The sequence below is a fragment of the Ammospiza caudacuta genome, chromosome 7, assembly GCF_027887145.1.
Source record: "Ammospiza caudacuta isolate bAmmCau1 chromosome 7, bAmmCau1.pri, whole genome shotgun sequence".
Taxonomy (NCBI): Eukaryota; Metazoa; Chordata; class Aves; order Passeriformes; family Passerellidae; genus Ammospiza; species Ammospiza caudacuta.
In genome coordinates this window covers 42,583,988-42,606,005 of record NC_080599.1, presented here as the reverse complement: position 1 = coordinate 42,606,005, position 22,018 = coordinate 42,583,988, and the positions used below count along the sequence as shown (strand labels likewise).

Sequence of the window (22,018 nt, the reverse complement as noted above, 5' to 3'; positions counted from 1 at the left end):
CTCAGAGGAGAAGCTCCCTGAGCTCAGGGACAGCATCTCACAGCCCTGTTGTTTGTACAGCCAACACTGGGACTTTTGTGGGTGCAGTCATAAAACAGGAGATAAAACACTGCAGCAATAGCTGAGGCGCCACTGGGGCTCATGTAACCCAAACAGATACCAGGATTATATAAAATAGGTAAGGCAACATTTTATAGGTCCTGGCACGGGAAAGCACTACACTGCTTTAAAGAATCCTATGAGAAATTAATTCATGTGAGGCTTGAACTGCACCGAGGTGTAAAAGGTACAGCCCAGTTCTGGAACTCTCCATTCAGTCTCTTCCCCAAAACTGCACAGTTACAGACTAAACTGCCTGTAGCTGAAATTTAACTACTAAAGAGGAGTCAACTACTTCAATAATAATCCTTTAACAGTTTATTCAGTGCATGGAAACCTGTGATACAAAATTTAATGCACAAAATTCAATTTAGCCTTGTATGACAACCAACAATATTTTATATGCCATGACCATAAATTCAAAATTATTTTTATTATGACAAGTTCACTTACAGTTTTGTCTGTTTTTAATAGACTCACTGAGTTGTTTTCAGGGCATGTGACAAGATCAAGTTATTATAAGAAAAAAGTGTCGTTTCATCTGAGAATGGAAAACAGAGACCTCGGAGGGAACCTTTGTGCAAAAGCAGATGTGGTTTTTTCCTGCTTTCTTGGGATTTTTGCACGCAGCTGCTGATTGAGAAACTTTATTTGAAAGAAGCATTTAACTGGAAGTCTCTGCCATGGGGCCACTGAGCCATGACTGCATCTTTGGAGGCATGGTTTGAAATCAAGTCAACAAGGTTTGCCTTCAGCTCACCACCAAAGAATCATAAAACTGCTCCAAAATCTGAGCCTCCCCCCTCAATAGCTGGGTTGTACAACCCACAAGCAGCTCTTCAATACAACCAGTATTAAAGTTGCTAACTAGTAGTAATCTTAAAAAACATGAGGGGAGAGAGAATTTCATACAGCCACAATTACTTTTCCCAACAACTGATTTCACACAGCTCTTGCTCCTGAAATCAGTCGACCAGCAAATGTTTTAAAAGTGGTTTGATGGAATGATGAACAAAAGAACAGCACTAAAATCCATTCTTCAGGCATTCACTGGTGCAAAAACCATTAAGATGATGGGAGGCTCTCCAGTCTGGTTTCAGGAACACACAATACGGAGCTGTCATACACAACAATTTTTTCTGGCAGCCCTCACTCACTGTGCAAGGCAGTTCTTTAAGCCTGCAACATTTTGAATAGTTCTCCTTTCAATATCACCAAATGTCATATATCCATGAAGTTTTAAAATACTTTAAGGAACTGACCTTCTTCTGGCACTGTTTTTAGCACTGTTTGCACAACTATGCCAGGTCTGCTTTCAATTTATTATACAATTTAAATATTTATTTAAAGAGTACACTTAAAGCTAGAATTTAAATCAGATTTTCAAACTTGAGTAGTTCACTGGATTATTTCTACAGAATTCCCAAGGGTTATCAAGGCTATAGCTGATGTGTATTTAAGACAGCACTTCTGCCAGAAAACACAAACAAAAAGCAAATTGCATTCAACTCTCCTTTCCTCCTTGACTATTTCTTTGTGTTCATGTTCTCCTCCCAGCATAATGTCAACACACACGTTTCCACACTGACATTAACAAAACAAACAACAGAACAAATTCAGCTGAAAAAATAAACTAGCACAAAGCTATTTCTCATCTGGAATCCAGCTCATGGAACAACTTTACAGCCTCTGCACCAGCAGAAGGCAGGAATGAGCCAGTTTAAGATTTGTTTGCTAAATATTTCAGTGAAGCCAACAAACCCACAATGCTTCAGTAACTTACATATGTAAGTAATTCCCTTAAGAGAAAGAACTGAAGCATGAGTAGAGTCACAAATGCAAGAATACTGAGGGGAAAAAAATAATTTGTCAAGCCATTGGTCAAACCGATCCAAAATGGCAAAAATGGCACATGTCATTTAATTCATATTTTGCTTTAAAAAAGAAAAAAAAGGGGGCAATTTACTGATATCAGCAATCATTTATTTAAGCAAAACCACATGAAAAGAATATTTGGATGATGAGTCCAGATCATACTCTGTAAAATACAGAATTTGTAAGCAACTTTACACAAAAGTAACTATAAGCAAATTTAAGGATGAACATTTCAATTCTGAACGAGGAAAAAATCTCCTGGACTACAGAAGTGGAAAAAAAAGCCAACAATTTGGCAATTTAGGTAAAAGGCTTTTTTGTCAATGCACATGAGAAGGTTCACATTGACACATGCAAGCAGCACTACTATTGTTCACTGCAATACAAGTACAGAGCATGGAACACACAAATGAAAACAGAAATACATGTGACCATTACATTTTTTTCTTTTTTCCTGACTCTGACTTGATGCAAAATCTTTTGACTTGCTCCTTTAAAGTTCTAATCATTGCAGAAATGGAATTTCATTGCATTCATTTGCTCCTGGTGTATGTATCCAAAACATACTTAGGTTAACAGCTATTCATTCCACCAAAAGACAAAGCATAGACTTTTATTTTCCCCCCCAGAGTGCAGTGCTATTTCACACTAATTTTGTTTGAATGTTTATTTCACATTAAGGGTGCTTTTCTGCAGTCTATTTTAAGTAACTACCAGGGAGGGTTGAGTCCAGGAGTGCAAGGACACGCCCATGAAGAAGTGTGTGGCTTGGGCCCTAATGGAAACTTCAGCTGCATCAGGAGTTATTTGCCTGCAGTTTTCCACAGCTGCCCAGCCAAAGGTTAACAGGCTGTGGGATGTGCTGGAGAAAGTGTCTCCTGTCTGCAGGAGGTTGTCTACTGAGGCTGAGGAGCCCGGAGAGACAATGGGCAGGTTGATCAGTACCTGTAATCCCCTGTACCAACAGAAATGCTTCCAGGCTGTGTGTCCAGACAGCCGGGCTGGATCCAGCCCAGCCCATCCCAGCCCTGCACTGCATTCCTGGGAGAGGCCAGATCCAGCAGCCCAGCCACACTCACCCAGGCACAAGTGAGGCAACTCCACTGCTCCAGACTGAAACTGGCGCAGAGGGAGCCCTGTGCACCTGATCACAGGTTCCTTCCCAACAGGACATTGCTCCATTTAAATAAAATCCCAAACCTGCCAACGTTTCAAATTAATGCTGTTTATTTACGAGCCTCATCAACTACCAGTCAGGAGTTACTACTCCAACACTAAGGTGAAGAAAACGGCGCCCCATCACCTTCTCAGGGGTAGGACTGGTTCTTCAGAGGGGTGTGATCAGCTGGGACTAGCTCTGAGTTATCCTTCAAACGCTGCTCCTGCTGACCCTGCTGCCCTGCCAGCACACAGGAGAGCAGGGCGTGCCCAAGGACCAGATCCTGCGGCAGGCAGGTTTCAGTAGGATTGAAATTTCCCAATTTGGGTAAAAGGCTTTTGTAAAACACCTTGTAAATGCATATGCATTACATGCACTACATTATGCCTTACAGCCTTAGGTAAGAGAATGAAAGAGCTCACAGATGGGAAGAGCATTCTGAAGGAAATGTTCACTCCAGCCACTTCTCACTGGCAAAAGCACATAAAGCAGAGAACACGATTTTATTCCTTAAACCCAACTTGAACTTTTTAAGATAGCTAGTTTAAAAAAGAGTTTTTAAATTTTTGAACTAAAAGTTGTTATACTGACGGAGAACATAATAAATTATACAAAATGAAAGTGTAACATATATGTAGAGGTACCCGGTCATAGTAAAAAATTAAATAATATAATTCTACTAAACAGCTGAAGACCATAGGATGAAAGTCAGTGCAATATCCAGAATTATAATTATACACAGCAGTCATCAGCAAATGTTTCTATTTCTGTAGCTGAGCATTAAATGACTTTGCACCTTGGACTGCTACTTAGACCACACTGACTAATTCATCTCTGTCAAGCAGCTGACATTTGAAGAGCCACTAAATAGCAACTATAAAAGCACTTCCATTTCTCCATCCACATCCCAGGTGTGAGATTTTGAACCCACAGGAACAAACTGAGAGCATGCGACAGTTCTGTGGCAGAAGCCTTACCCCTGCTTCCAGTATAATGGAAATCCAGATTTAGGGAAAAAAGTTTTATATGCAATGCTTCTGTACAAACAAAGCTTAACAGACAATGTGGTATGTCAAGTTATTTGCTGTAAATCTATTCCAACTTACTACAGGTTTAATTTGTATGTGTTTTATCCAGCCTGATACACTAATTGCTCCACGAGAAGAAAACTTTGGGGCATGGATGCAGCTCACCCAGCGAGCCTTCAGATTTCAGGGTGCATCCTTGAAAAATATGAATTCCTACCATTAAAATACTTGTAAGTTATGTAAAAATATGAATAAGGAAGGTGAACAAGCCAGTAAGGCAGGATCTGGCAGGGATTATAAAGAAAAACAAAAAAAAAAAAAGAAAGAAAAAGTTAAGGAAAGCATCACTGTTTGTTAACACACAGCAGTAAAAAAAGTTCGTGCTGGGAAGTCCTGAACGGAAACGGGAAAGTCGACCCGGCTCCGGGAAGCACCTGCCGGGCGGCAGCGAGCCCGCCAAGCGCGGCCGGAACGCCCCGAGAGCCGCGGGAACGAAGCGCGGGGCGCGCACGGCCCCGGGACGGCGGCACCGCCCGCGCCCGCCGGCCGGGCTGAGCCCCCAGACCGGGGCCAGAGTTCCCGCTGGACAGGGCGGGGAGCAGCGGGACTCGGCCAGCACCGAGCAGGGCTCCGGGACAGGGGGACACGGGCAGCCCGAGGAGGGCGGGCGGCCCCGGAGCTGCCGGGAGAGTCCGGGCGGGTCCCGCGGCCGCTCCCGCCAGCGGCGCCGCCCGCCGCCAACAACAACAGCGCCCCTCGCCCCCGCCACTCCATCTCCCCGCAGCGCCGCCCCATTGGCTGATTCCGCCGCCTCCTCCTCCCCCATTGGTCGCTCCCGCCGCCTCCTCTTTCCCCATTGGCCACCCGGGCGCCCGCACGCCCCGAGTCCCCTCCCCGCCCCCACCCTGCGCCTGAGCCGGTGCCCGGCGCCTCCTCGCCCGCCCGGCCCGCCCGCCGCCCCTCACCGTGTAGTAGGAGAGCAGCCCCGCGTTGTAGTCCAGCACGAACCAGCGGTACTGCCAGCCCTTCATCACATTGGTCCATTTGCTCAGCGGGCCCTCCATGATAGACGCCATCTTAGCACCGGACCGGCACCGCCGCGCACGCCGCGCGTTCGGTGAGGGGAGCGGGGGAGAGACTCGGCGGCCGCCGGGCGGGGAGGGGCGGGGCACGCAGCGACGGGGAGGGGCCACGGGGCCACTCTGCCCCGGGGGGCGGTGTTTGCGCGCGCAGCGGGGAGGGGCCGTGAGGGGAGCGGCGCCCGGCGGGGGCGGCCCCGGGGTCCCGAGAGATGGAGCTCGGGGTACGGGCATTGAGGGCGCTGCCTGAGGGATTCCATCCCCGCGGCTTCTCCTCACGGCCCCGGGGGAGGCAGAGGGCGAGGAGCCAGGCAGGGCTGTGAGGCGGTGCCGTGAGGGCACGGCGCGCTGGCCCTGCGGAGAGTGAGGGCGGGAGGGCGTCGTCCTGTCTCCTAAAGCACTTTGGGATCTTTTAGTTCCTCTCTAGAACACTTGTCACCGCCTGGAAGCTTTGAACATCTCTCGCTGGTGTACTTGTCCCTCTGCCTCTCGGCTTTTTTTAGTGCCTTAACTCTAAACCAAAGTGAGCTTAACAATGGAGTCCGAGGGGGCTTCTCTTCAAAGCGCTCCACGTCCACAGTGTCTAAAACCCATTCATGACTCGAGATGACCTTTAAAAGTTAAAGCTTCAATGTGACACAGCTTTCCTGTGGACTGATCCAAGAATGTGGAATTAATTCCCCAGGAGCTACGGACAATTGCAAATCTGTTGTTCAGCGCAAGGCATGGTTTTGGCACTGATCTCCTCTGACATAAGTACAGAACTTGAGCTGTGCTTTAACATGAAAACTTCAAAGGACCCATAGGGATACTCATGTTCCTTCCTAGAGAACAGCAATAAAGCAGCAGCAGTGTTTTTACCATGAGGTTTGTGTTTATCATGCAGTCTACCATGTTCATTAGTAACATTTTTTCGTTTCCCCCTTACAGCCCTTTTATATTCTTTGTCTATTTAAATGCTTTTATAGTCGGGCTGAAACAGGTTTAGTGTCTCACAACACTGCAACTTTATACTAAATTAAACGAAATTTAATAGAAAATCACCCCTTTAGTGAAAAAAAAAATCACACAAAGGCAGTATGTTTCATCTTAGGAAGTAAGAAATATTCCAGATTTCTAATTGTCTCCCCATATCACATGTCGCATTGTACACTAGTTTGTTACCAATGGGAATTTGGAGCATTGACTCCTTGGAGTCACCTGGTGGTGTATTTATGCATGGGGTTACCAATTTAAGGTACCTAACGCACCATCTGATTTTGAAATTTGGCTTGTTAATTTAGATAACTTTTTTTTTTTTTTTCCAAGCTGCATATGACCTTAGTAGTCTGTTTTTGTTCTTTATTTTCACTGGCTAAACAAAGCGGGGCTGCCTAGAGATTATACCCAGGCAAGCAAAACAAAAAACATCAGATGGTGCCAGAACATTACTAGTGCTGCCAGTTAAAGCTGTAGCTGGACTGGAGCTTTATTATCTCACATCACTCCTTTGGCTCTATTATGCAACAGAAGCTGAAACAATGCAAAGAACTCATGGAACAAAACCTCTCTTGGCTTAACCCTGAAAAACCTGTGTGTGGGCAGAGCATCCACAATAGGAAATTCTCCACAGAAGAGCTTGGTTTATCAGAGGGTGAATTTCCTGAACTTCTGATTACACTGCATATCTTAGCAGTTCTTTGTTCTCTTTGACTCTTTTTTGGGGGGAAATGTGACAAAGGCTTGTATCCACCAGAAATCGCATGTATTTTTGATATCTCGTTTTAGCTAAAAGTTGAGAGTAGGAAAAATGGTGTTAACAGGTATAAAAGGGGGAATTCAGCTCAAGGTTTCTTTTAAAAATGTAGTGTGGATAGTCTCTTAAAGTAATTTGGCAGAGATCAGAGAATCATTGTTTTTCAGAAAGCCCCATACAAACTGAAATAAATACATTTGAAATAACAGTCTTTGAGCATCCAGGGTATATCATACAGATTTATGCACTTTCATGCCAGGATGTTCTGTGCCTGTCAGATAGGTCCCCTATATTGAGCATGGATCATGAGGGCACTACTGAAGGGTTTAGGACAAACTACTTAGATCCTTCTGATGAAGATTCTTGAGGCCTAATCAATTTATTTTGAAAGATCAATGCAAACATTTTAGTTCATTTAAACAAATCAATAAGCTAAAACCAGCAATGTGCTATAATGTCTTTTTATACACTTTTTATTTTAAATCATTAGCATCAATGATTTTGAATTAAAAAATGGCTTAAAATAGAAATTAGGGAGTAATTTCTTAATAGAAGAATTTGGTTTGCTTTAACATGTTCTGTCTGAATTCCATCTGGATCAGTTACAAAGAGCTGTTATTTTCTGTGATTATAAATAGTTTTATTGTGATGTTCTCCATATTTTACACAACTTTACTCAGACTGGAGTGTCACCCTCTGTACCATTCAGTACTCACTGTCACCTGAGAGAGGAATGTACTGCAGAGGTAACAGACCTGGGCTGAAGGCAGCATCTGTTACCTTGTGCTGCCTTTGTTGAAAACAAGCTGAAAATCTTGTCCAGCACCATTCTCTTGCCTCCCAGAGCTCTCAGTTCTGTTACCCAGCCACACACACATTTCCTGACCATGGAGCGGCCTCCAGGGTACTCAGACTGTCCCAGCAGGAATGTAGGGGGAAACCTCAGATATGCCCAGTCCTTCCTGTGTTTTCCAGGACATCCCAATTTGCACCCTACTTTTAAAAATTTCCTCTATGTTATTTTTCTTTGTCCGAGCATGTCCAGTCAATTATATGTTTTGCCCATTTCAGTTTAAATCTTCATGGTTTCTAGCCAAAAGGAAGACACTGCTGGTCAGAGTGAATACCAGTGAAGGACCAGGGTAGACAATGGAAGCAAGAGAACACTGGAAGTCTGATTCTTTCTGAAGAAAATGCTTTTCTGTTGTAATTTTTCTGAAGTTATGGCTGAACTCAGAAGAACCTCAGTGATGAAGTTGTGGCTTGTGGGTTTCCTTCAGGGTGTCTGGCAGTGTGACTGGCAGCAGTGAAAGTGGCTTTTGGTTCTCCCAACAGCTGCAATTGCTTGGGGTGCTGAGGAACATAAGGAAGGCATTTGAGAAGAGAACAAATAACATTCTGTTTCAGTTTCTTTTCCAGCTTCAGAAATGTGCTGGTACTTTAATTTTCTATTGCTTGTCCTGTAAGTTCACTGTGTCAACTACTGATAATGTAATCATTCTAATTAACAATTTATGTTTTAGCCTGATAGTGGATGATTCTTTTTTCACTTGTTGATAGCAAATAATGTCTTTTATTTGTACCTTCAGGGAAACGGTCCTTCCATTTTATTTTTTACGGGTAGCAAATGCAGTAATAAACTACAATCAAGTAGAAGATGGAGCATTCTGTGTCATCCTCAGTCTCCAGCTACTGGCCTTTACAGGTATTTTCTAGTCCCTCTATGTACATCCCAACTACACTAAGAATAGGAGCACTGTCAGAGCATAAACATTTTTATTTTATTTCTTTAGAATTATGTTTGGTTTAGGGGATTACAGAGAGGAAGATAGATGGGAGAGAATCACCTTCACCCTACAAGCAGTCATTCTTCAAAGAGGACAATTAAATCAAGCATGACAGTAAGTGCCATTGTAAGTAGATTTTCTGAATAGATTTATTATACTGTCACTTGTTTTAGTACAAATGTTTATTAAAAAATCAACAAGACAGTGGAAGGAGGACAGTAGCTGGTTTCTGAGGCAAACAAATAATTCTCTTGGGCCTTTCTTGCCAATTCCTCTATGATGCTATGAAATAAAAGCCATTAGCAATACATTTTCCCAATTCTGTCCATTTTAATCTAGTTTTTCTCTGATTTAATGAATTGTCATAAATTCATTAAATTGGTCAGGGATGAGGAACTTCATTGAGGGCTATGCAGACCTTCCTGAGTCTTCTAAATGACTCCATATTAGCATATTCTGGAAAAATCAAATTATAGCTGGTTGAATGGGAATCAAGTCATCACGTCTCAGAATCACTGTTCTGTTTTTGCATATTGCTTATGGCTGCATTTGGTGGAAGTTCACAAAAGAAGGAACTTTTCTTTTTGGACATTAGCTCTGCCTTCCTGCAGTTCAGAATCTCATCCTTCCATGGTGTGTTTAGAGCTGCACTGGAATATTGGAGCCAGTTCCCCAAACCCATGGAATATGTTCAGCCAAACTGCAATACCATTTAAGACAGGGCTGAAGACTCTCTCTTGCATTTAAGATAGAGATGATGCAGAAAGTCAGATTTATTCTGGGTGCAGCTATTTAATCCTCCCTGTGCTGTCTGTCAGAGGGATGATGCAGCAAAGGCACAGCTGACTCACCTCGCTGGCACGGACCCTTGGCAGCCCCGGGAGGAGTTTGTCAGATGTTGTTGCTCTGTGTTAAAAACAGGGAGTGGAGGTGCTTAATTAGGCAACTCCAGTGACTCACCTAATGGCCAAATCCTGTTACAAGGTTTACAGAGAAACACATTTTAAGGACATTATAAGTTGGAGTAGCTTTGAAACAGTAACACAACCTAAATTTTTGGTGTGGTTTCTTAAGAGTAAGTTCAGGTTTTGCATGACAGTTTGACATAACATTATCTGGGAGTTGCAGGAGTGTAGATTGGCAATTCAGGACTCAACATCACCTCAAGAAGTACATTTCTGGGCTTGGTGAGGGGCTTGGCTGTTAAGAAATGTGATTATCTTCTGCACTCACTTTACTCAGAGGACAAAGAATTCCTCCCACATATCCTGATCACGCTTGAGATCTTCAGTGTTCTGAGAGGAATTAATAGCAGTAAAAATTAAATGGGGAAAGCACCTTCTAACAGATTCTGTAACTTAAACATAGTGTAAATCTAATACAAAATAAATTTTTTAATTACCTAGCCTTTATACTGAAGAAATATTTATACAGGCTATTTTCCATCTCTACATTGGCTGAGCTCTGGTAATCTGAAAATCAATCTAGCAAGTAGAAAAATGCTGGAATGAATTTTGGTGAACAATTCATTGTCACCTTTGTATTATTTTATTATAAAACTTAAAATATCATAATTTACTCTTGAGATCAACAGGCCATGGACACCTCTAAAATTCAGAGTTGATAAGGTGCTGGGCCATATTGTCTAGTCTGTCCTTTCACCAAGGAAGAATGACGCATATTATCCTTGAGGATAATATTGTAATTCCAACGTGGTGTTGTGTGAGTCTGTGATTCTTTGCTGAATACAGGAGTTTAGAATTCACAGCGTGCTGAATCCCATTTCATACCCCTGATGCATTGCTGAGATGGGTAATGTCTCATCATTTGATTTAAACATCTTATCATCCTCTGAGCAGAATGTATTTAAAATTTAATGCAGAAAATGTAATGCTATTTTCTCAACCGCAAATAAGTGATTCCTGCTTTAGCCTCCACAGAGGCTTTGAAAAGATACAGAGGAATGCTGCTCAACTGGAATGTTTCCTTCATTGCAGCTGTGGTATGCAGCCCACTGCTACAAAGAGGCAAATAAGTATAATCTCTTTTCCCAAAGCTTTCTCACCATCATCTTTTTTCATGGTGTTTGCCCTATTAATATGTGCAGGTAAGGTTATTTGCTCTGTATAGTTGGTTTAGCAAGAATGCAATACATCCATCATCATCTTCTCACAAAATTTAGAGTTTGATGTGTAGCAAATTTAGCAAGGAAAAAGCTAAGAATCAAGTATTGTCACTATTCATAAGGATTATATGCTGTGTTTATTTTCAATTAAGGACTGTTTGTTTTTCTTTATACACTGTATTTATCTATTATTAATAGATACAGCAATATCAAAGGTAGTATTTAAAACTGGTGTTTATACATTCAGATAGGTTCCAAAATATATGCATATTTTTAGGCTGTTATGAGCAGTATCCACACTCAGTGGTACAAAGTCATGGTAAAATCTGGAGGGAAAAATATCTTTTTCCCTATCTTTTTTTGCCCTCTTTTTTTGTTTTGTTTTGTTTTGATTTTTTTGGTTTTTGGTTTGGTTTGGTTTTTTGTCCAGGTCAATAACAGACATCTGACTCTGGTAATTTTTAGGGTATTAAATAAGTGATGAAAAGAAGGATAAAAGTAAAATCAAGGAGACCTAGAGCTGAGCAATCCATCATAATACACAAGTACAATGTGTGCCTTTATTGCCCATTTAATTTCCGTAACTAGAGGTATTAAAGGGGTATGTGTTAAAACTAAGTTTCCATTGTGTCAGTGTAGAATGAGTTTCTGTCTCCTCTACATTTTATTCTGGAATTTAAGGTAAAATCATTTTTCTTGAGTCCTAGCATCACTCCCAGGGATTTGTGTGTAGGAGTCCATGAACAGTATAAGCCCTCATTTAATACTGCCCTGATTTTGGGATGCCAAAAAGATTTTTCTTTAGGGTTACTGTTTCTTGTGTAAGAATGAGAGACAAAACTAGCAAAGTTTATCCTACCAAAAACTGGAGATTTTTTTCTTCTTATCTGAGAATGAAAAAGTCCTTTTTCATACCTACTTAAAGGATTTACTTTCTCCTTGTTCTGATGAAAGCAAAAATGCAGATTTTTTTTTTCATCCTACTCAATTCTCTCTCTCTTCTATGAGAAATGAAAAAAGAAAGGGAAAACTAATTTAGTAGAAGAAAAAGAAGTAGTTGGCAGAATACACTCAGATTGCTCCCCTAAAGTCATGATGTGCACTTGGACCAGAATTTAGAAAGCAGATGGGTGCTTTGCCACTGTGTCAGCTCTCAGGAGCTGTCAGGAGAATATTCCATTTATGTGTGAACTCTCAGACTTGTGCAGAATGCAGCTACATCAGATCTCCAGATGAAGTGAGGCTTCAGTTCAGAGCAGCACCTCCTGCAGCTCCATCAGCTTGGGAGAAAACCCAGGTTCAAGGATCAGGGAAAGCCCTGGCACACCTTGGTGAGGTTTCAGTCTTGGCAGGGTGAAGACAAAAGCCTTGGATATATTATTGGATGCATTAATTGGCTGTCCAAAGTAAAACAACCACTCACAAGAATTAACTCCAGCTCAAGTGACTTCTGAACTGAAAATCATTGGGACTTTGGGAAGTCCACCAGAGCAGCATCACTACATTTTCCACTCCTACCATTTTCCATAACTATTGGCTACTGACACTGCTTGGAGACAGGACATTGAGCTGTTTAGACCTTTCTTCTGAACCATTACTGCTAATTTTTATTATTAATATTATTTTGTTATTAATATTAATTTTTCCTTATTTTAATTTGGAACTTATTTTCATCCAGGGACTCTTTAACTATTATTTCAAGGAGAGTTTTGGGTTGTCAGGGTTTGGTTTTTTTTCTACCAAAAAAGTGGTATTTCTGTGGGATCTTATAATATTGTAGCCTAATTTTTACATTTTAGTAGTCAGATCTTACTTTGCCACTTCTCCAACATGAACAGTTTTGCTGAGCATGGCTGAAGCTGAAGTTGCTCGGAACTGTTGAAATACATCCAGATGTCATGGACTGAAACAAAGGAAATCCTACTCAGCTTGTGGGCAGCAGCACACACAGGGCAGCTCTGTTACTCACTTTGTAAGCCAAAAAAAATCCAGGCCTTGTTGAATCTGTTTGCTTCCAAGTTTCAAAAGTTCAGTCTGTGAACTTCCCAATGCCCCAATAAACTATTGCAGCAGTATCTGCAATGTGACTTCTAAGAAAATCCTACAATAACATTAATATTAAAATCTCTAAGTGCTACTGGAGTTAACCAAATTCTCTGGACAACTGACAAAATGGAGAGTTACATAATTTGCTTTCCACAGCCCAAGAGAATTAGTTTTTGAAAATAAGCTTGTAAGGAATGTACTTACAAGGAAGTCTAACAATAAAAAAAGTCTGCAGTGTACAGTGAAACTTTAATTTGCATAAGCTGAAGTTGGTAATGTTTAGGACATGGTAGTTTCTTCCAGTGGTGTGTTTACTTGGGGTATACACAATAAATAGTTTGTTCTAGTTTACTGGTGAAATGTGCAATATAGTTTGGAGATTAGAAGCCTTGAGCCTTTGGAAATAAGTTACCAGCAAAGAAAAGCACAAGTTCAGTTGGGTGTTTCCAGGCCAAACACCCCAAATATCACACTTTTGTGTTCCTTTGGTGTTGAGGTAATTACATGCACATAATCTAGAACAAAACTTATGACATTGACTTAAGAGATTAAAGCATGTAACTACCCTGTTAAACTCTGCTATTCATAATGCAGAAGCAAAAAAGGAGGATCTGAGTGTATCATTAGCATTACACTCTCTAGTTTTTGTTTCTAGTCTGACAAATAGAGGACAGATACAGCTCTTCTTAATACAGCAAAACCAGTAGCAAATGAGCTGTTGTCTTACCTGTCTTTGAGATTTTGGCTTGCATATCTGTCATTTTTAGACAAAACAAAATCCTGCACATATCCAGCTGTCACTTATATACTGATAACATTAACCCATTTGTCTGTAAAATATTGCATCTGTTTGGGTTCATGCTTTTGAATGAGAATTTATTCTGCTACATCTCAGCAGTGATATCTTACATTTAATTGCTGCAGTCCCTGCATTACATTTACTCATTGCACAGAATTTCTAAAACACAGAGGCAGCAATTTTCTTTTTCTTGTAGGTAGTGGACCAATCTTACACCCTTTGTCTTGACTGTGGAGTTAATTTACAATTTCTTTGTGTGTTTTGGCTTGAATCTCCTACACCCACAAATCCTTAACTGTAGTACTGTAGTGCTTTAAACATTTCAGAGGAGAATCAGTGCGGTGTCAGCTGGTGCAGTGTGAAGCATAGGTAATGTTCTGCAGCATGACTGATCTCAGTGGGGCTTGGCTGACTGAAGTGATGGCTGTCATTTCTGTTCCCAGCAGCCACACAGGCATGTTCTGTACTGTGAGTGCCCAGACTGTGTAATTACTTTTTGGAAATGTTCATTTTTTTTCATGCACACCAGAACTCTGCAGTATGCAGTCTGCCATTGTCTGGGTTTTTTGAATGTATTTAATAGGAATGTATTTAATTTATCCTGTGTCAGGATTCCTGATGTTAAGAAATTCAGACACCTGAATACAGAATCTGGGGAGATAGACAGATTAATAGACTTATATATGCACGTAGATATTGGTGGGTGTTTGTCTATGTGTTTGTGTGTGTGTGTGTGCGGACCCTCAGGAAAAATTCCAGGTGTCAAAAAACCGCATTTATAGGAAAATCAAGACATATGGTAGCTTCAAATCAGGTTTACTTTACAATGAAGACATTGCCATAATAATGCCTGCAGGAACAATGGCTCCACTTAGGCAAGCTGTGGGCTGGGAGTCCTGTGGAAAAGGTAGGAAGTATCACAAGCTGGGGAGAGCTCTCTAGTACCATGGATCAGAGTGTTTAAATGGGAAATCAATACACTTCATAGTCCATGCAATTTAAATTATTTATTTGTGCTTAAGCGCTGCTAAGCAAAGCATGAGTTGAAAAGGAATTCTGGTTTCTGAACAGTTCATATTTTCAACCTTTTCTTTGCAGCCTTGAAGGTCAGAAAGTTCCTGTATTTTGCTCTTTCCTTGTCAGCTTTGTTTTTTAACTTATGTTCAAATAACCCTGCGATCTCTTCATTCCAGAGTATGGATCTTTATTAAAAAAAAACCCAACCAAGAGATTGGAAAATGCTGTCAGCTGGTAAAAACTGAATTTGTTTTCTAGAGCATGCCATATTGGAAAAGAATAAGTAGACAAGCAGAAAATGAGAAAGAATCATCTTCCAAGCAGATAGGCCCTGTTTATCTGAAGTGGGACAAGAAAAACTTTTATCCCACATAACTTTTACTTTTGGATGGCATTTGAATTGGCCTTGAGTGTTTGGCAGCTCATCTGTTGAGCCATCTGTTTCAGATTATGCATGCTCGGAGGGCACATTGCACCCAGGCTTACAGCTCCCCTGAACACCAGAAATTTGAATTGGCTTTGCAGTTTAGTGATCAGTGAGCATGGATGTGCATGTACATGTGCATGACACATCTAAATAAACTCTGTTTATTTGGGACAAATTGAAGCATTCACACAGCTGGAGAAACCTGAGGGGGCTTTAGGAGGGGAAAGCCTTAGGCCTTGCTCACTGTCCTGGGTCCCCTGGCAGTGCTCAGGCAAGGCAAAACAAGAGAAAAGCTCCCAAGGTCCAGAAAATTTCTCTTCTAGACTGAAAAGTTCAGAATTAACTAAGAGGAAATATATTAGCCAGTTTTACAGCCCCTTTAAACAGTGTCTTAAAGGGATTGTAGGGTAGAGAAATTGCAATTTGGCTCCCTCCATTAATGAATCATCTCCAGTCCCATCTCAGTGCCAGAGATGAACTGGGCTGGGTAGTGAATCAGAAAGCTGTAACCAGCTCTGAGAGAGTCTTTGTAATGCCTAAGTACATCATGGCCAGGAAAGAGGATTTGATCCATAAACTTTAATGGTGCATTATGTGAGTCTTATATTATTTATGGCATACTAGTAGCACTTATCTTTTTCATGGTATCTGCTTTGAACATACTTTTTTTTTTTTTTTTTTTTTTTTTTTTAGAATATACTTCTTGTTCCACCCCTCCCTTTTCCTTCCTTTCCCCAGAATGCTGACTCAATTCCTTTTACTCTTTCAGTCAGCTTGCAATTTTAGGCATTTCCTTGTCCAGTTTTCAGGGAAACACTCTACTTCCCTCTCATGATCACTGTGCAGAACTTCTCTGGCTGTTGAATCTCATGCTGGCTGGAGATGGAAAAGATTTCTTTGCAAGACTAGAGACTGACATAAGACCATCTGCTCTTCATGAAGTTCTGTGAACCTGTGGGCTTGGATAGCAATTGTGCAGTTGTGTATGAGAAGAAAATTTGGCTCACATAGTGCAATGATGGAAAGAATGGTAAATCTAGAACTAACCAGGGGATTTGAGGGATAAATGCAGTTTTGTCACAGGTTCTCTTTCTAGATTATTATATTTCTTTTTTACAGGTTTTCACATTAAGCAAACTCCCAGATTGCATTATTAGCAAAGTTTGAGTCCTCTGGTAATGAGGATCAGACTTGAGTGCAGTTTATAATAAATTGTGAACAGAACATTGACCAAATGTAGATATATTGTATTGTTCGGGCAGATCTTATTAGATGTACATGAAGAGTCTTAATTATGAGATTAGATTGATCTTGGAAATATTTCTTCTTGGTTCAAGTAGCTCACATAGTTCATTTAATCAAATAACTGCATATGTGCAATTAAATGTGTAACATCTAAAATTTGAGGCGTTTTACTTTTTGTGATATATTTAATCTGCTCATCTGCTAAAAAATAGATCCTCACATTACTTATTCAAGGATTAAATTATATTGCTTTTTAAATTAGTAATCCCCAAAGAGCTACAGGAATTCATGAACATTATTCCATCAATGTTAAAAAACTGAGTTACCTGAAAGAAAAAGAAGTCTAATTAAATTTTCTTCCTTGTTGAATCCTGTTAAGTGCTTTCCTCATATGAGAAATTTGTGAAGTTATTGCAAAGCTGTAAGGGCAGGGATCAAAACTGCAGATATATATAAAAGTCAGCTGTGTGATAATGGTAAAGGGAGACAGAGACAGATTCTGTGCTGGTTTTAGAATCTGCCAAGGACGTGGGTGCTGTATTTTGGGCAAGAGAACTTTTTTAGCCTAATGCCATCTGGATGGCTTTCATCTGTGCCAGTTGTTCCACATGCCAAGCTGCCTGTCCTGCCCCCACCACACTTCCTGAAGTAGAAATTAAATTAAAAACACAGTAAATTTCTAGTAGCCTGATTGGAAAAATATCCATGAAAGAATTTAGAAACCCAAGGAAGCAATTCAAGCTTCTGTGCTTCTGTCAGAGGCTTTGATCAGGAGTTTCCTCATCCATGTCCTGAAGCAATCTTTGGATACTTTTTGCCTTTCAAGCCTCACTGGCAGCAAAAGTCCTGGCTGTAGGATCTGCTTCAATTTGTTGTCCAATGTACATGATAAATACAGTTAAAACACACATAAAACCTCCACACACTCCCACCTAAGATCTTCTGTTCCGTTCTTTTAATTAGTAACTATATACCTGTATTTAGAAATACAACAATACAGGCTTTCCTCACCTCAATCTCCACAAGGTACCTGCATGGTTTGTATTTCTGGGCTGGCAGTTGTGCCATCTAGCACAACATGGATCTGTTCTGCAGTCCTCTGGAGGAGACCCACAGCTGATTTTTATCCTGGGATTTATTCCCTACTTAGAAGAACTAAGGAGTTGAGCTAAATTGAGCAACTGATCTATATATTCATTTTACAGTTAACTAAATAGCTCTGCTGATGATTTTGGAGTGGTTTTTTTCCTCATGCTCATCTGTATATATGTAATTTACCATCATTAATGCTGTCACAAGGAAAGGAGAGAGAAATTCATTAAATCATCTTGTACAGATATTTCTGTAAGGAAAAACATTACAGTAAACTTGATTTCAATAGGAACAAACTCTTCACTAAACATAAAGAGACTGACAATCAAGAATGTTTCAGGTTTTGGATGGAATTTGAATGTCTTTTGAATCATGGAGATTCTTTCAGGAAGGATTTCTGCAAAACTCATCCAGCTATCTGACTTTACCTACTTTATATGGCTTTTGCCTCTGTTTCATACCTAAAACCTTGATACTTTTCTCCTTTGGACCTCAGTGTTCTTTGTGTCAGTTTTATACCTGATATTTATTTGTCTTGTGAGCACTTTGGGGAGGGGGGGTTGTCCTTCTAGAGAAGGTCAAATTTGTTTGTCATTGAACTGATTCAACAAATTCAATTGATATCGGGATCTGAAAAATCTTGGTGGTTTGATGCTTGTGCATCATCATCAATAATTTTGGTAATCTGAGGTAGGTATTTATAAATAACATTCTTCAATTGCTTCTCATATTTTGTGAATCACATTTAAATTAGTATTACCAATAACAGTGAAATTTGACAGAGTCTTTCAGATTCTGCAGTGCATTTTTAAAATCAGAATATATTTAAATGGAATTTTATTTGTAAAGAGAGGAAGTTTGATCGAAAACCTGTTGTGAAGCTACTAAATCCATGATGTATTTTTCAAAGTCATAGTGATGATTACACTGGAATTTACCACAGCTGCTTTAAATGCTGCTAATAGTAAACTAAAGAAATATTTTATTGTGAATGGTCACAGACTTTCACTTTGTACTTGTTGCACAGCTATACCTGTTTATAGCTGTATTAGCTTCACCTGTTCAACAGGTGAGATATCTTTTATTAAAGATAACAGGACAGGAACATAAAGTGGCACAGAGGAAAGCAATTCCTTATCAGCTGATGGAGTTCAGAGTCCATTAATGCCCTTTGGCATCTCATCAGTCACATGCACACCTTAAGAATTCCATTGAGGCTGAATCACTGCTGCCTTACTTCCGCAACTTAATCTTTAAAAAAACCCCAAACAAAATCAACCAACCAAACAAACCAGTAAACAAATCAGTCATTAAGCAAATAACTTGGTCATATTTAAGGATATTTCATATTTTAATTGCATTGTGTGTACAATCAAATGAGAACATATTTTGAATTATGAACTATTTAGTGATTTTTTACTTTACATGTTCAGTCTTTAATACTTAGCAGTGATATTTATTGTATGTATTTAAAAGATTTTTCATAAAGGCAAATATTTTTGGTACTACCTCATCAGTCAAGTTACACTCTGTTATTGATAGTACCAACCTGATGTGGAAGAATGAAAAAATATAATTTCCTGTCAGTTATTGAGGAGTCCAAAAAACAAAGAGAGGTTTTAAGGGAACATTCCTTAGTCTTATGTGTTGACACCAGTGGGATTATATGTGTTTCACTTAAAGGAACATTTTGCCTGCTGATGTTGTGCAATAGTTGGCCAAGTAACAGAACAGATTCCACTCCCTGCTACAGGGCTGTAAATAAAAAATCCCACATGGTGGTTTCTCTTTTATGGACATACAGCAGGATTGTGCTTTTGTGAAGGGGAAATACAGCTGAAAGAGCATCTGTGGAAATTCCTTCTGCCTGCAGAAAGAGCACTGCAGTTTGGTATTTGATAGCTTTCACAGAGTGCAACCTGTAGTCTCCTTTACAGCTCTCAGCACTGATACAGATGTAGGAAATAATGCTTTGCTCTTGCTTCTCACTGTATTTGTCAATAATTTGTGAGCTTTTCCATAGCAGCAAAGCCACCATTTTAAATGTCATTTGATCAAGGTTTACTAAAATGGTCTCTGTCCTTATCTACTCTTAGGGCTAAATCATTAACACCTTCTCAAATCTGATTGATTTTCCACTATTGTTGAGCCTTTTGACTCATCTCACTGAACCTTTGGCACTCACTGCCTTAACCCAGCTGAAATCTCTGTTCTGTCACTGCAGCTCCCATACATGAGAGACTTCATTGCTAAGAGCAAGCAGAACATGATTTACATTTAGGAGAAGTTTTAACAACCAGTGTAAAATTAAATAGGGATATTGTGTTGACCTGAATAAGGATGAATTAAAAAATATTATTTAAATGTTGGTATCTGAATTTCTCAGCTTGAAGACTGGGTTGCTGTAGTAGGCTACTGTGATTTGTGAAAGTTTTTTGTCTTATGGCCAATGTTACTGCATTGGTGTTATTTTGTCTAATACTTTCTGAACCATTTTGACATTGTTATGGTTGTAATTAAGACCAGATGAAAATGAAAGAAAGTGGAGGAGGTAAAAATAGATAAGAAGATGAAAATTATTGGGAGGACAAGTAAGGAAATCTCAAGAAGAAACACTTGCTAGTATCAAGAGTTACAGTAATGCCATAAAAATGGTCTTTTACCATTAACAGTCATGAGTTTGTCTTAAAGACAAACCATTTAATGAGAAGAAAAAATACCAAATGCTCTTTTATCTAATTACTTCATGTGTTTTATAATTCTGAAATTAGTAATCTTTGTGAAGGGCAGAGTAAACTAATTCTAGGTTAGAGGAAGGCTGGGAATTCAATGTGCTGATTATATTTTTTAATATTTTCTGTTTTCTTAAAACATAATAATCTTTTCATTGTTTCAGAAAGGTGAGCAATGTGTTCCCTGTTGGTATAGACAACATGCCTAAGGAAACAGAGAACAGAAGAAACTGTTGTAAAAGCTTTTCTGCCTGCTACTTTGTAAACATATTAGTTTCCAAACCTCATTTTGGTTTAATATACACTACATGCTACGGTATCGATGTGTTTAATTTATAATGAAGACCGATGCTGTTTCAGCAGAGCTATTGTTTGTTCTATTTCAGAACATGTATTAAGCTGTTCAAGGAACAGTGAAATCTCCAACTGCTACATTAGCTGGACTTGTCAAATTAATGCTTATTGAAGATTTTTCTGGGTTTCAGATATGGTCTTGAATGAAAAATGTCATTGTGCTGTCAGTCATCCAGCTAATTATCTAGAGGTCAAGCTGACCTCTTGTAAATATCTACATTATCTCTTATTCTTTTAAAGCATGAGGTGCAGCCCCATGAAACTGGCTAATATAAATTAGTTTGAGAAAATATGCTTACAGTCCTAATGAAAAGATAAATTGTGTATGTTTTAAACTAGCATGGATCTGTACTGCTGCATTTCAGATTTGCCAAGTCTTCCATCAAATATGATGAAAGAGATTCACTCAAGCCCTATTCAGGTTATTTTCAATTTTACCATTCTCGTACTAAAAATTCAATATTGTTCTTTCTAATTACTACAGTTCAAAAACAATTTTAGCCTTTGTATTTCTAAATACTGGCAATATAGATGACATCATTTTGCAAAACAAAGAGGTACAATGTGATCCCATACTGTACTCTGTTTCTGCCAGATGAAGGAGTTAAATTCAGATATATTCAAATGCTTCTGAACATCTGAACAGAAAACACTTTAGAGATGAAGAAATATGCAGTTACCTTAATATCCTAGTTTGTGTTTCTTTAATACTGCTACAGCTTTGTATAAATTTGATCATCCCACAACCCACTTTGAAATTCTTTCAAAGCTGCTATAACTGAAAATGTGCAAACCACCTTAAGAAGCCAAGAGCACAGCACAAGATGAATAAGCAGATAATTCCTGTGCAGTTTCCATAATGATCTATGCACATGCTCTGATAACTACACATCCTCCTAGAAGATGCACTGTAGGACTCACAGATTACATGTTTTAGGCAAAAGAAACCCAGAAATTAACAGATCTCTACAGAAGGTCTGTTGGAGTCTGGCTAGATGATTGTAGTGTTTTCTTGTGGCCTTAAAGCATAGCAGCCTATCTGTAACCCTTTGTCTAGAAAACTTGCAGCTGCATAAAATGGAAAGAGCACACAAAGCATATCCTGGGGTGGATTTCTAGATAAAGGCACACCTGCAGTGGTGACTTCCTAAACCAGCTTGTGTCACTAGTCCTGGAAAGCACTCTGAGATTTCTGATAAAAGGTCCCCTCAGTCCAGAGGTTGTCAAAGTTTGTGTGATGATCTTCCTTATTTCTCAGGAGGGATCTTTCAGTAACCTAGATGTGGGAAATGCTGTTCTGTGTCAGGAGCACGGGTGTTGCTTGGCTCTCTGAAACCTGTGCAATGTCTGTTTGCCTATGGGCAAGTTCCCTTGTATTACAGTCTTTGATCATAGAGCAGGGATTCCTTTTTCTGGCCA

General features: G+C 39.8%; 2 protein-coding genes across 6 annotated transcripts in view; one reads left to right on the top strand and one right to left on the bottom strand.

Annotated features, from left to right (window-relative positions):
* Nucleotides 1–5,284, bottom strand: part of OSBPL9 (oxysterol binding protein like 9) — a 57,206-nt gene extending 51,922 nt beyond the window's left edge. For all 3 annotated transcript variants that reach the window (XR_009274920.1, XM_058808241.1, XM_058808242.1), the window contains exon 1: nucleotides 5,127–5,284. Coding sequence is in view for 2 of the 3 variants with exons in the window: in XM_058808241.1 (XP_058664224.1) it covers nucleotides 5,127–5,237 (111 nt within the window). In the remaining variant the exon portion in view is untranslated. The remainder of the gene's footprint in view (nucleotides 1–5,126) is intronic.
* The window catches only part of EPS15 (epidermal growth factor receptor pathway substrate 15), a 67,524-nt gene continuing 50,583 nt past the window's right edge, over nucleotides 5,078–22,018 (top strand). For 2 of the 3 annotated variants that reach the window (XM_058808239.1, XM_058808236.1), the window contains exons 1-3: nucleotides 5,078–5,278; nucleotides 8,565–8,680; nucleotides 8,769–8,888. In XM_058808239.1, the coding sequence (XP_058664222.1) occupies nucleotides 8,808–8,888 (81 nt within the window). In that variant the 5' untranslated portion in view covers nucleotides 5,078–5,278; nucleotides 8,565–8,680; nucleotides 8,769–8,807. The remainder of the gene's footprint in view (nucleotides 5,279–8,564; nucleotides 8,681–8,768; nucleotides 8,889–22,018) is intronic. The other variant, XM_058808237.1, reaches the window with a different exon arrangement.